This window comes from Lepisma saccharinum, chromosome 26 (genome assembly GCF_977018435.1).
Source record: "Lepisma saccharinum chromosome 26, izLepSacc3.1, whole genome shotgun sequence".
NCBI classification, from domain to species: domain Eukaryota; kingdom Metazoa; phylum Arthropoda; class Insecta; order Zygentoma; family Lepismatidae; genus Lepisma; species Lepisma saccharinum.
In genome coordinates this window covers 6588945-6602135 of record NC_139254.1, presented here as the reverse complement: position 1 = coordinate 6602135, position 13191 = coordinate 6588945, and the positions used below count along the sequence as shown (strand labels likewise).

At 39.2% G+C, this 13191-nt stretch overlaps 1 protein-coding gene across 3 annotated transcripts in view; it reads left to right on the top strand.

Moving 5' to 3' along the window:
* The window catches only part of Orc1 (origin recognition complex subunit 1), a 55591-nt gene that overhangs the window by 30401 nt on the left and 11999 nt on the right, over positions 1–13191 (top strand). For 2 of the 3 annotated variants that reach the window (XM_083112301.1, XM_083112299.1), the window contains 5 exons: positions 511–756; positions 2833–3029; positions 6790–6898; positions 10418–10588; positions 12208–12357. In XM_083112301.1, coding sequence (XP_082968427.1) covers positions 511–756; positions 2833–3029; positions 6790–6898; positions 10418–10588; positions 12208–12357 — 873 coding nt within the window. The remainder of the gene's footprint in view (positions 1–510; positions 757–2832; positions 3030–6789; positions 6899–10417; positions 10589–12207; positions 12358–13191) is intronic. The other variant, XM_083112300.1, reaches the window with a different exon arrangement.

Here is a 13191-nt window from a genome sequence, read left to right as displayed (position 1 = left end):
TACTCACGTTTTCCGCGAAGCTGTTTTAAGTATTTTTACATAACTTCAACTTTAAAACAGCTTCACGGAAAACATGAGTATCTCAGTTATCTATTACCGCTTCCCTCTTTCCCATAATATGAATAAATATTTTAAATATACAAGATACAGTTTAATTGAATTGAATTAGAATTTTTGGATACATTGGAATTACACAGACCGTTTATATTGTTCATATATCTGTGTGTGTATGTGTGAAGGGAGGCGGTAATACGTAAGGTTGAAGGAGAGAAAACATGTGCTTGTATGCTTGAATTTTTGGAAAATTTGCCTTTAAAACTGGGAATTATACTTGAATTTTACCATGGTTCTAGAGTGGACACCCTGTATTAACTCATCAATCATCATCCCCTCGAGTAGAAAAATTAAAAATAGATGTAAAACAGCATCCAAAAGTAACATTTTTTAAAATTTGTGATGAGATGGCATCCTGAAAATTGCCAGTTCTAATCATTTTCATTATTTTACAAGCAGAAAGCTGCATCTGCAAGCACTAAATCAACAAAGATGAAGCAGGTTGAGCAGAAAGCAGCAAGTGGTGAAAGCGATTTTGATCCTTCATCTTCCATGAGCACGGATGAAGGAAGTGATGATGAATTTTATCCAAAGCCTCGCGGAAAGAAGAAGGGGGCACAGACACCAAAGACCCCAAAGACAACTGGAACGCCTAGGACTCCACGTGTTTCCAGAACACCAAGGACCCCCAAATCCAGCCAGGTATTTGATCTGTTCTTGTCGTCTAATTATATTGTGTATTTGTTTGCTTGTATTTTGCTTGTTGGCCGCGGTGGCTCAGTCGGTAACGCGTCTGACTACCATGCTAAAGGTCCCGGGTTCGATCCCCGGCCGGTTCAAATCCGGGAACTTTTCTAAGGATGGAAGCGGCCCCGGCGCCCACCCAGCGTCTAATAACATGGCTACCTGGGGGAAACCCTGGGGGGTAAAGGTGGTCAGGGGCGTGATGCTGATCACATCACCCCCACTCACGACCGGATCAAGAAAGTGTGGGGCGTTACACCCACACCCCCTATACGCCTTCATGGCATGGTGCTAAGCACAGGGGAGCACTTTACCTTTTTTTTATTTGTTTTCTTGTATGTGGTAAATTGTATCGGTTTGCAGCTATTTGTAGAGTTTGTATGCATTTAATTTGTACAAGAATATCGAGAACAGCATAAATACGGAGAATCTAGTACTCACTTTTATCCGCGAAGCTGTTTTTACTTTTTCGATTAATTTCAGGGCCTCCTCGATGGCGCAGTAGTAGCGTCGTCACCTTGTAATCAAGGGTCCCGGGTTCGATACTCGGTGGAGGCACATAGTGGTTCAGATCCCACTTTAAACTGTAGGTCCAGTCCCGATTAGCCTTTCTGTGCATAAAGTGGACTCAAAACAACAAATCAATCAATCTATTAATTTCAGTGGCCACTGCCACCATCCTCGTTGGAACTTGCTGTACTGTTGCTTGGCGTGCGTCTCAAGTAACAGTACAGCAAGTCAACGAGGATGGGTGGAGTGGCCACTGAAATTAATCGAAAAAAAAATAAAAACAGCTTCGCGGATAAAAGTGAGAACTAATTTCTTCGTATTTATATACTTTATGAAAAACAGCATGTTATGAAATCAAGGTACCCAGGTTCCAGCCCTGGGTTAGGCATGAAAATTGAATTTCTTCCTTCAGTTATTTAATCATTTCACCATTCAGGTTCATGAAGATTAACCAGCAGAGGTAGAAAGATGATGTAAAATAACCTTAATTGAAATTTAGACACATAAAGGGTGCATCCTGGAGTAAATTTAAGGTGCCAGTGCACATAAGAACATACAAGGGTTGATCAAATGAAAAGGTACGAAACGTCGTAACAACGGAATCGTTTATATAATACCGATGCCGCGATGGGAGAACGTAGCGTGATATGTAGGGGTGCGATTGGAGTCGCCACGCGGCATCGGAGCATGCAGGGGAACGCTCATGCGCAGGAGAGAGCAGAGGCTCCGATACAGAGCGCCGTCCAAGTAACGCGGCAGTACGTGTTCGGACAGGATGGCGTTAACATTTGCAAATTCGACTGTTGAGGAGCAGCGAGGCGTTATCCGTTTTCTGACAGCGGAAGGTGTTAAACCGGCCGATATTCATCGCCGGATGGTGAACGTTTACGGGGAAGACTGTGTGTCTGACAAATCAGTGAGGAAATGGAGTGCCCGTTTTCGTGCAGGCCGTGAGAGTTTGCTTGATGACCCGAGACCAGGCCAGGGTCACACACGCGGAACTGGCCAGGTTCAAGTGGGAGCAGCTAGACCATCCGCCCTACAGTCTGGACTTATCCCCCTGTGACTTCCATGTGTTTGGTCCCCTGAAAGGAAAGTGCTTCACCTCAGACGATGAACTCAAGGACGCTGTGAAGGACTGGGTCGCTTCACGGCCAAAGGAATTCTGGGAAAAAGGAATCATTCGGCTCGTTCATCAATGGGATCAATGTGCTCAGGCCTATGGAGGATACTTTGAATGAAGTATTCATTTACACCGACAGTGTCGTTTTGTACCTTTTCATTTAACCCTTGTACCTCCATATGTATACACGTAGAGGAAGGGCATCCCATCCTGCTTTTTAATTATTATCAAGATGTTATAGGTCCACAGAATGGTCTGGAAATGTATTTTAAAATTGTCTGCAAAACTTGATAGCATGATTAAATTTGTATTCGGTTGGAACCCTCCCAATTGAAATCAGGGTGATCATTTTGGGACACCCTGTACAGTCTTTGAGGCATAAATTATTGTTTCTTATTCAGTTCTCCGGGAGGAAGAAAGTCATTACACCGTCGCTGCCGTCTCGTCAGAGTTCAGTTGCAACGCCGAGAGGGCCGCTGGAAGAAGCCAGAGCGAGACTCCACGTGTCCGCTGTGCCAGACTCGTTGCCGTGCAGAGAAAATGAATTTGCCAACATCTACTCCTTCGTGGAGGGAAAGATCTTGGATGGAGCAGGAGGGTGAGTTTGGTCATTTATGTTTGTTTTCGCAACATAACCATAAGTTTTTGTAAAGTTAGTGCACATAGACCGATATGAAACCTTTGTCTGCCAATGAGACCTGGAAAATACAGTGAACATTCATTGAATTATATATAAAGAAAATGTACACGTATGTTAAAAGTTACCTTTTTGATAAGTTCAATAATTCTACTAGGTTTGATTGATTGATTGAGTTGGTATTTTAAGTCCGCTTTATGCACAGTAAGGCTAATCGGGACTGGACCTACAGTTTAAAGTGGGATCCGAACCACTATGTGCCTCCACCGGGCATCGAACCCGGGACCAATTCTACTAGTGATGGCCCAAAATCCTAATAACGGATATCCAGATTTCAAATTATCCGGTATCCATGGATAATTTGGATATACGGATAACCTGAATATCCAGAGAATTCAGATATCTGGATAGAACAGACTTGGATAAAGGATTTGTGGAAAAATACATAGAGCGAAACACGGAAATGACTAATGAAAGAGTATGTGGATAGTCCATAAAATGGATAAATGATAAAACTGTCCAGATAATGCACACATTTGGATATCTGGATAATTCGAATAGCTGGACAATTTGAATATGTTGATGATTTGGATAATCTGAATATCAGATATCTGGATAATGCCAGAGGATTCGGAATGTATCTGGATAATTTGGATAGCAGAATATCCAATATCCTCATATTCGAAATATGGATGGAAAATTATCCAATATCCATAGTGTTGTATAAAAGCCTTAGGTTTTGGGGATCGTTACTTACGGCTAAGACAGCCTGAAGCAACTCGCTTGCTTAGCAAGAGGGACACAAAGGTGATGGGATGACATCCCAGAGAAATAACGTTAACATGTACATAACAAAGTGGTGCTTGCCCCTGTGAAATAAGAACAACACTTGAACATTCAATATTAATACTTCGGATTTGACTGGTCTGGCAGGGTTGTGAGAATAATATAATGGGGATAAAGGAATGTTTGTTTACCACTGGTGTCCTGTAGAGTGATGGTCTCGTTGAATCCATAGACAACACCCGGTCTTGAAATAAACTTCTTTTGGTAGCGCAACTCTCGTCGTAACTCTGGACGTATCGATTGATAACTTGGAGGCAACAACTGTTTACGCGATAGATTTCTGAGTACAACTGTGGCTGAGCAATGTTTTCTCGAATTATTTATGGGGAATTCGAATTTCTCTTTGTTAAAGCCGTTGGCAAGTTCCGTTTTGTCGTTAACTGTCTTTTCTTGCCTAAAGCTGATGTTGCTTTATTTCTACTCTTCTGTGGAATTCTGTTAGAATCCCGTGTCAGCGGAGACTTCAGATCCACTGAAGATCGCTCGTGTAATTTGCTTTTAAGAAGCAACTTTTCCAGCACTTCAGAAGGTGTGATTAGACTATCGAGTTATGATGCCAGAGTTTCCGGGTTCGAGTCACACCATCGGCATGATACGGTGTCTACCAGTCTGGAAAAATCAGGGAATTTACTTTTCTTGGAAATGTCATGCAAATTTACTGTTTCTAAAAATCAAAACTTTTTGTAGTGCACTAAAAGTAGGTTTATTAACAAAGAAAAATGACAAGCAAGGAAACTGTACTTGAGTTTGGTATGCTGAGTATTACCGGTAGTTGTAGTGTATATTTCAGAAATGGGGTCATGTTTTGAACTATTTTCAGGTAGAAATATACTGCAGCGAGTGGCTATTGGCATTTACCATTTTCTTGTTGCAATGTTTGTGTTGTGTTCAGTTGATATTAGGATTAATGTACATGTTACTAAATTTTACTATAATTATGTGTTATTTATGCTGTAATTGTTATGATTTTTTTGTTCAAACATGGCAAGTAATATATAAAAGCTCATCCCGGATGCCCCTATCTGACAGGCAGTTTCTGTTCAGTCTTCCTTCTCTTTATAATTTTTCCCCAACAAGTTTCCAAAATACGCTTCCGAAAGGCCACTTTTTTAGTTGCTCATGGTGCTGTAACCGGAGCTCCAATGCCGAAACCCGTTACCTGGCATTAAAGTACTCAGTCTAAAGTATCTTGTTAGCATATGCAGATGATGTAGACTTACTGGGGGATGATGTGAATACAATTAAGAATAATGCTAAAATATTTTTCAAAACTGCTAAAGAAATAGGTTTGGAAGTTAACCAAGAGAAAACTAAATATATGCTTACAGGCCGAAACCAAGTGTTAGGTAATAATCAAAATCTAATTATTGATAACAACTCGTTTGAACCAGTTTCCAAATTCAAATACTTAGGAGTAATATTAACAAATGAAAATTATATTAAAGAGGAAATAAAAAGTAGGCTTAATTCAGGAAATGCATGTTACTTCTCTCTTCATAAACTTTTGTCTTCTCGTTTAATATCTAAGAAACTAAAAGTTAAAATATACAAAACAGTAATTTTGCCTGTAGTATTATATGGGTGTGAAACTTGGTCCCTTACATTGAAAGAGGAACATAAATTGAGAGTATTTGAAAATAAGATCCTTAGGAAAATATTTGGACCTAAAAGGGATGAGGAGACAGGTGAGTGGAGAAGGTTACATAATTTAGAACTACATAATTTGTACTCATGTCCAGATATCATTAGAATAATTAAATCAAGAAGACTTAGGTGGGCAGGCCATGTGGCACGAATGGGAGAGGAAAGAGGAGTTTACAGGATTCTTGTTGGGAAACCAGATGGTAAGAGACCTGTAGGAAGGCCAAGACGAAGATGGAGGGACAACGTTGAGATGGACCTAAAGGAAATCGGTAGAGATGGAAAAGAGTATATAGATCTTGCTCAAGATAGGGACAGATGGAAGGCCTGTGTTGCTGCAGCCATGAACCTTCGGGTTTAAGAAGGCTAGAGAGTTAGTTAGTTAGTCTAAAGTATCTGAATATCGACCCAAAACCAGTTTTCATACAAAATCCTAGCCGTGAAAAATTGCCCAAAATTCGGACCCCGGAGAGTTTCGAGCTTTAAAATACCTCTATTGTTGCTATTCTGGCACCCAAGATGGCTATCTCAGTTTTTCGTATTTAGCATGGTTTCATCTTCTCTTGTACAGCAAATCAAGGGGTTCCAAGTTTGATACCCTGTGGAAGTACATAGTGGTTCGGATCCCACTTTAAACTGTAGGTCTAGTTCCGATTAGCCTTACTGTGCATAAAGTGGACTTAAAACCAAATCAATCAATCAATCTTGTACAGCATTAATATAATTAATATAATTTACAAAAATGGCGGTGATCGAAAGGGTATCTGTCCCAAGTGCCAAAACTGCAGTAAAACCCAATTCGGCCCAGGGGCGTGGTGGCTGCAGGGTCCCAAAAAATTCCTTCCAGGTTCGATACCCAGTGCAGGCACAAAGTGCTTCGGATCCCACTTTAAACTGTAGGTCCCAAATAAACCTTACTGTGCATAAAGTGGACTTAAAACACCAAATCAACCAACCCAAAAAGTCCTTATTTACAAACATGTTGAAATACATGAATTGCCATAATGACTTGAGCTGGAAAATTTTGGTTCTTAGCCTGGAATACCTGGAATAATCAGGGAATTTTGTTTTAACAAAATTGTAGACACGTAGCCTTTGATTTATTTTATTCTTATGCTATAATTTAGGTTCCTGACAGTAAAGGGTTGTTTATACTAAATTAATTTCCCAGCCCAAATATATGTGTGCATGTGTTATATTCTTTATCTCGGAGCCTTTCTTTATCTTCCTTTAGCTGCATGTATGTCAGTGGTGTGCCCGGAACAGGAAAGACTGCAACAGTACAAGAAGTGGTGAAGAATTTGCAGAACAGTTATGAACAAGGAGATTTACCAGAGTTCACTGTGAGTGATCATTTACATAAATCTATGTAAATTTGTTATATTTTTTGTTTTGTCTATGAGGCATGTCCAGAATGTAGTATCTGTTTGGTAATAAGAAAGAAAAGGATGAACGAAACCTTTTTACTCTGAAAGTACATACTTTGAACTATTTTCCTGCATAGGCACCCATGACATTGAGGAGCTAATCGTACTGGGAGACAATTTATTGGAATACCCTCGTCTTCTGCCGCTAGTCCATTCACAGAAGGATATGTTAGGTTACCCAGCATGAGCCAGTTGTGTGTGAGATTTCCTGCAAGTCACATTGTGCTAGTGGTTATATGCGTGTTTCTGTAGCAGTCAAGATGAACCAGAAAATCGAGAATCTTGCCAAGTATGAAGTTTTTTGCTCCCACCCTGATTTTGCAGCTTTCAATTACATTTGAATCTGAGTTATACATATGTCAAGGTGAAGAGTAAATACAGTAATACGTATACCTGAGGATTACTTGCAAATCAGATTTAGATACCATTTCATATCGTTATTAAAATATGAGCAACAAAATACACGTAATACAGATTATTTCTGTCACAAAGTGGTAAATTAACAAATCTAAAAGCTAGATTCTGCATTAGTGTCCACTTCCAGTATAAATTTTACTTTTTGGTCAAGCGTGTAACATTTCCTCTTTCTGTTTTCCATGGCCGACCACTAGCTACTGAAAATGTTCACTAAAGGAACCGCCGTTCTGTTTTTATGATGGGACACTGAAAAATGTCAGCTTTCAGCATCTTTTTAATGTGTGTACTTTTGTACCACAAAAGATGTTCTCTTTCCTCTCATGACGAGTGTGTGGGCTGAAAATAGCCACTTAGAAAGGCAGAATAAAATAAAAAATACGTACACCACAATAGACAAGGATCATCTACGTGTTATTAATTTTCATAGTTGCACACTTATTGAATTGAATTTTTGTATTTTATTGCATGTTTTGCCGGCTGAGTGCTTTAGGTTGTCGACTTTCGATCTTGCTGCTTATGCTACCGGGTTCAATTCCCAGCAAGGGTGTTCTTTGAGAGTGTCCCTTCGTCAGTTTCATCTCATCGTCATCATGATGATTAGCCAAAAGTGTCAGAGCTACCAAAAATACACACACGTTGCATTTTTATAATTTTGTGCCACTTTTTTCTTTTTGTTACTTTTCAGTGATGATTGATGAATGGACACTCACAAAACAAGATATTACCATGTACAATGTACTGTGGACAGAGATAAAGTAGTGAAAAAAGTGTGCTAAGATAAGGTATGTAGTGTCTGCAATTGGGTTTACAAGGTGCCTACCCAGCAGGAATTCCTTTAGTTCCGGGAATTATGCTTGATTTCTGCAAGCATTTTTCTCCCTTGACGTGAAAAATGGCAACTTTTATTATTCCAAATCCCATTCAATTTGTACATATTAATAAATGTCTTGAGGCAAGATTTTCATAGTTTAGCTTTTATTTTAATCGAGGAGGGTAAAAAAAGATGCATGGAAAATAAAACAGAATTCTCTCAATCCGTTTACTTTGTTAGTATCCTTAGCAGAACAATCTATCTGACAGACGGAAGATTATTGCAAGATATCTTGAAGTTGATTAGTAGGGACCGCAAAATGTGAAAAAAGATGCAATTTTGAACATTCTGCACGTAAATACACCCCCAATGATGAAATATGCATGAGTTTTATTCGCAAAGTAATGCGAAATGTGTGCTTTTCCACGAAATGAACACTTTTTCGCGAAATAACCATGAAATATGATCAAATTAAGTAGAAAACATGCAAAAACCGGCAATCGAGGTTGTGCGCGCAAACTGTCGATTTGTTACGAAACGTTTGCCTAAAGTTCCTACCACTTGCAGCTGAAGAACGTTTTATCTTCGATCACATCAGGAAGACGCTGCAAATTGGGATTTCCCATGCACATAATCTCAGTTCGAAAACTTCGCTCCCTGTCAAGCTGCATTCCTTTCTTCCCCGAATGTCTACTCAACTTCCAGTTTCATTGAACTTGCTAGCTTTCTTTGCCCCTGCACTATGGCCTCTAAATACTAAGCCTTGTGTAGCAAGAAAAGTAAACTATCCTTGCCCCACCCAATCGCCGCTACTGGCAATTGCAGTTGAAATCTAAGTACTTGTGTATGTGTACAGTATATAAAAATGAAGTAGTTTATCAATTTATAGCTCTTTTGTATGTTGTTTCCTCTCATGATGAAAAAGTGTGTGCCAGTTTAATTTTTTTCCACCGCTGGTATATACCGCTGATCTAACATTTTATTTACCGCTCTCCTCAGTTTTTATTTACCATAAATTTGTGTCCCTATTGATTAGGTAAATTTCAAATTCTTATACAATTAACAATTTTTCGTAGATTAGTATATCCCGTAACATTTGTGACTTGTGTTTGTAGATATATTTTGCATCTGAGTATGTGAAATGGCAAATGCAAACTCCGCTCCTTAAATTAAATATTTAAATATACATTTATAGTTTGCATTGAATTAAAATATTTGGATACATTGGAATCACACACATCCTCAATATTGTTAATATACATATTTGTGTGGGTGATGAGAGGTTGAAATAAAAACAAAACAAAAAAAAACATCTGTTTGTATCCTTGAATTTTTAGAATGTTCGCCTTGAAAACCGGGAACTATACTTGAATTTTACCATGTTCCTAGGGTGGCCACCCTGGTTTATTTCTTCCAGAAAGTTTGGTCTTCCACTGGATGCCGTCTGGAAATTTCCATAAACAATACACTACAACTTACGCTTTCGGCTCTTTTGTTCCTAAAGTTGGTAAAATTAGACTAATGAATAAGGGAACCTATTTTTGGTAAATAAAAAAGCAAAATTTCGGTACAAAAACAGAGTCGATTTCGGGTTCAAAAGCGGTAAATAATATAAAATTTCGGTGTTATAGCGGTGAATAATCACATCAAAAGTGCTATATAAAATTACATTTTGGTTTTAAAATTGTGAATATAATCCTAAATTTGATTTAAAACTGCACTTATTACACAAGATACACATATCTCTTCTAATAGCACACTTATGTAGTTACCAGGATATTAAGTTTATTCCTGTGTAAAGGGGTCCATTTTTGCTTCTCAAATATTTACAGCAGAATTAATCAATTTTCCATGAATCGCATAACTCACAGGATACTTCAGAAAGTGTCACGTTGGTATATAAACGGTAAATTTCATGTTTAAGAGTATACTTTGCATTTTGCAGTTCATTTTGCATTATTTCGTGACAAAACAGGGTAGAAAAAGCACCTCACACAGAAACATGAGAAATGAACATTACAGCATGTTATTTCATATTTCGTGTTTTTGTCAAATACGAAATTTGCATGCCTCTAGTAATGAAAGTTCACAGGGTCGGTTATGTTTGTGTGAATCGTGCATTTTGTTTTGACTTGAGCAAAATGACCTTAACGAGTGCAGAAATGTCCACCAAATAAAATTAGTGATGTAATAACGAATCATTTCAGTTCGTGGAAATAAACGGCATGCGTCTCACTGAACCGAGGCAGGCGTACGTTCAGATACTGATGGCACTGACAGGGAAGAAGGCAACTGCTGATCAGGCTCAACAGCTTCTGGAAACTAGATTCAGCCGACCTGCTCCTCGTAGGATCTCTACGCTTCTGTTGGTTGATGAGGTAGAGTAGATTTATTTGGCATACTCCTTTTTTTCAAGATTTGTTACCGGGTCTAATTGTTTGTGTTCATAACATGTTCTTCTCTCTAGGGCTGAGCAAATACCACTTTGAACCAATACCCTCTACTGATATTCTTATTGATTCCCACCAATAGTGATGCTTGAAATTTGTAACAATTAGAAGTCGTTCAAAGTATTGATCAATTTTAGTGGATGGGTTTTCCACTCCAGTTACGTGGTTTGGAGATTTAAGTAGCAACTATTTATTCTCACATGATACAAAAAAAAAAAGAGATACCTCTGTGAAACTTTTACAGCCCTTTTATGTAGTCACCAGCATTGTGTACAACCCGTTGCAAGCGATGTGGAAATCGTAGTATTTCCATACCAGTGCCTGTTCTGTTGATGGTTTGAATGCAGCGGTCTATTGCCTGAAGAATCTCGGAAACAGTTCGGAAGCGAATGACACAAAGTCGTTCCTTCATCTTAGGGATAAAATTAAAGCTCCAGGGGTTTCAGTCTGGGGAGTAGGGGGGATGGTAGAGCACAAGCCAGTTCCATCGAGTTAACAAATCAGTCACGTGCGCCCGAGTATTGTCCTGCAAAATGATGGGAGGATTCAGCAGAAAGTGTCCCCTCTTCTTTCGCAATGAAGGTCGCAGGTTATGTTCCAAAGATGAACAGTAATACTGCACGTTGACGGTCTGTCCTTGAGGTACGGTATGCATTAAGATAACACAATCACAGTTGTACACGAGAATCACCATAACTTTCACGTTAGTGTGGTTCTGACTACACAACTTTAGACCGCCGACTCCAGCAATATTATATTCCTCTCGTCATTGCGCATGCGCGTAGTGTTGGAAGGAAGAGTCCATTTACTGGGAGGTAGCTTAGGTGGAAGAGTCCATTTACTGGGAGGTAGCTTAGGTGGAAGAGTCCATTTACTGGGAGGTAGCTTAGGTGGAAGAGTCCATTTACTGGGAGGTAGCTTAGGTGGAAGAGTCCATTTACTGGGAGGTAGCTTAGGTGGAAGAGTCCATTTACTGGGAGGTAGCTTAGGTGGAAGAGTCCATTTACTGGGAGGTAGCTTAGGTGGAAGAGTTCATTTACTGGGAGGTAGCTTAGGTGGAAGAGTTCATTTACTGGGAGGTAGCTTAGGTGGAAGAGTCCATTTACTGGGAGGTAGCTTAGGTGGAAGAGTCCATTTACTGGGAGGTAGCTTAGGTGGAAGAGTCCATTTACTGGGAGGTAGCTTAGGTGGAAGAGTCCATTTACTGGGAGGTAGCTTAGGTATCAAACTAACGTGTGGTATAAGCAAGAAGCACCGATTCTGTTTCATGGTGTATATACAGCAGTGTTGCCACTATTAAATCTCCAACCCACATATAAGCATCAGTGTAAAGTACTGTTCAAATCTAAACTGAAGGGAATGTGGCAAAGAGTCACAGTACACACCATACACAAGAGCCAGTGGCATAAATTTTCAGGCAAGTGGGTTACATATTTAGTCCAAGCTGGGTGTAATATTTTCAGTATATTAAAAAAAATGAAACTGCTTGTGAATGTGAGATTATTCTGTCATGTATAATGATTTTTTTAATTTATTTTTCATTGCAGCTCGACTTGCTGTGGACAAAACGGCAGGACGTTGTGTACAATTTACTGGATTGGCCAAGTAAAGTTAACTCCAGGTTGATCGTGATCACAATTGCCAACACGATGGATCTGCCTGAGAGACTGCTAATGGGGAGGGTCACTAGCAGATTGGTAAGTGCCTGGCTGTTTTGGTTATTTGAGTACTGTAATGGTTAATTTTGTTTATTATTTATTAGTAGGTACATGCATATTTCGTTTTTGACAGAAGCAATATGGAAGTTTACAACCTTAATATTTTGATTGTTTTTTTCTTATTGTACTGGTGTAAAATCTGTTAAATTCCGACTTTTACATAATTTCCAGTTAATTCAGATTGCATATTCATCACATGGTATCATGAGATACCTAGATTCCAGAAATGTATCTGCTGGTATTGGCAATTTAATTTCAACACATACTTTCTGATGGTCACCCTGTACATTGCATTGCACCCTGAAGGCATGTAGAGATTGTCAAGGTAGGGCTCCACATTTCCATGATATCAGCAGTAGTAAAGCTGATCTTGCATCTATTGGTGGCAACTCGGTGATTTCAAGTTTGAAAGTTAAAAAACTGGCATCATAAACTTCATGATCCATTTAAAGGAATCTGTAGAAATGGAAGAAATTGTATTGAAGTTTGTGCAATATTTTTGGAAATTGAAAAGCCATGGAAATTAAATATTTTATTTTGCTAGCCAGAAGTGGAAACTCGCATACAAGGCCAACCAGAGCTGTGTGAAGACACCAGTGGGAAGAACGGGGTGGTTCAGTATAAGTAATAGACTAAAACAGGGAAGTGCTCCTTCCCCACTGCTCTTCATCATTTCAATGGATGCAATTCATGAAGAGGTGGGGAAGAAGATAGGAGAGGAAGAGATGAAGGCCCTGTTGTTTGCTGATGACTTAGTAATATGGGGGAACAGGGAAGAAGTAGTACAGAGACAGCTTGATAGTTGGAATGAGG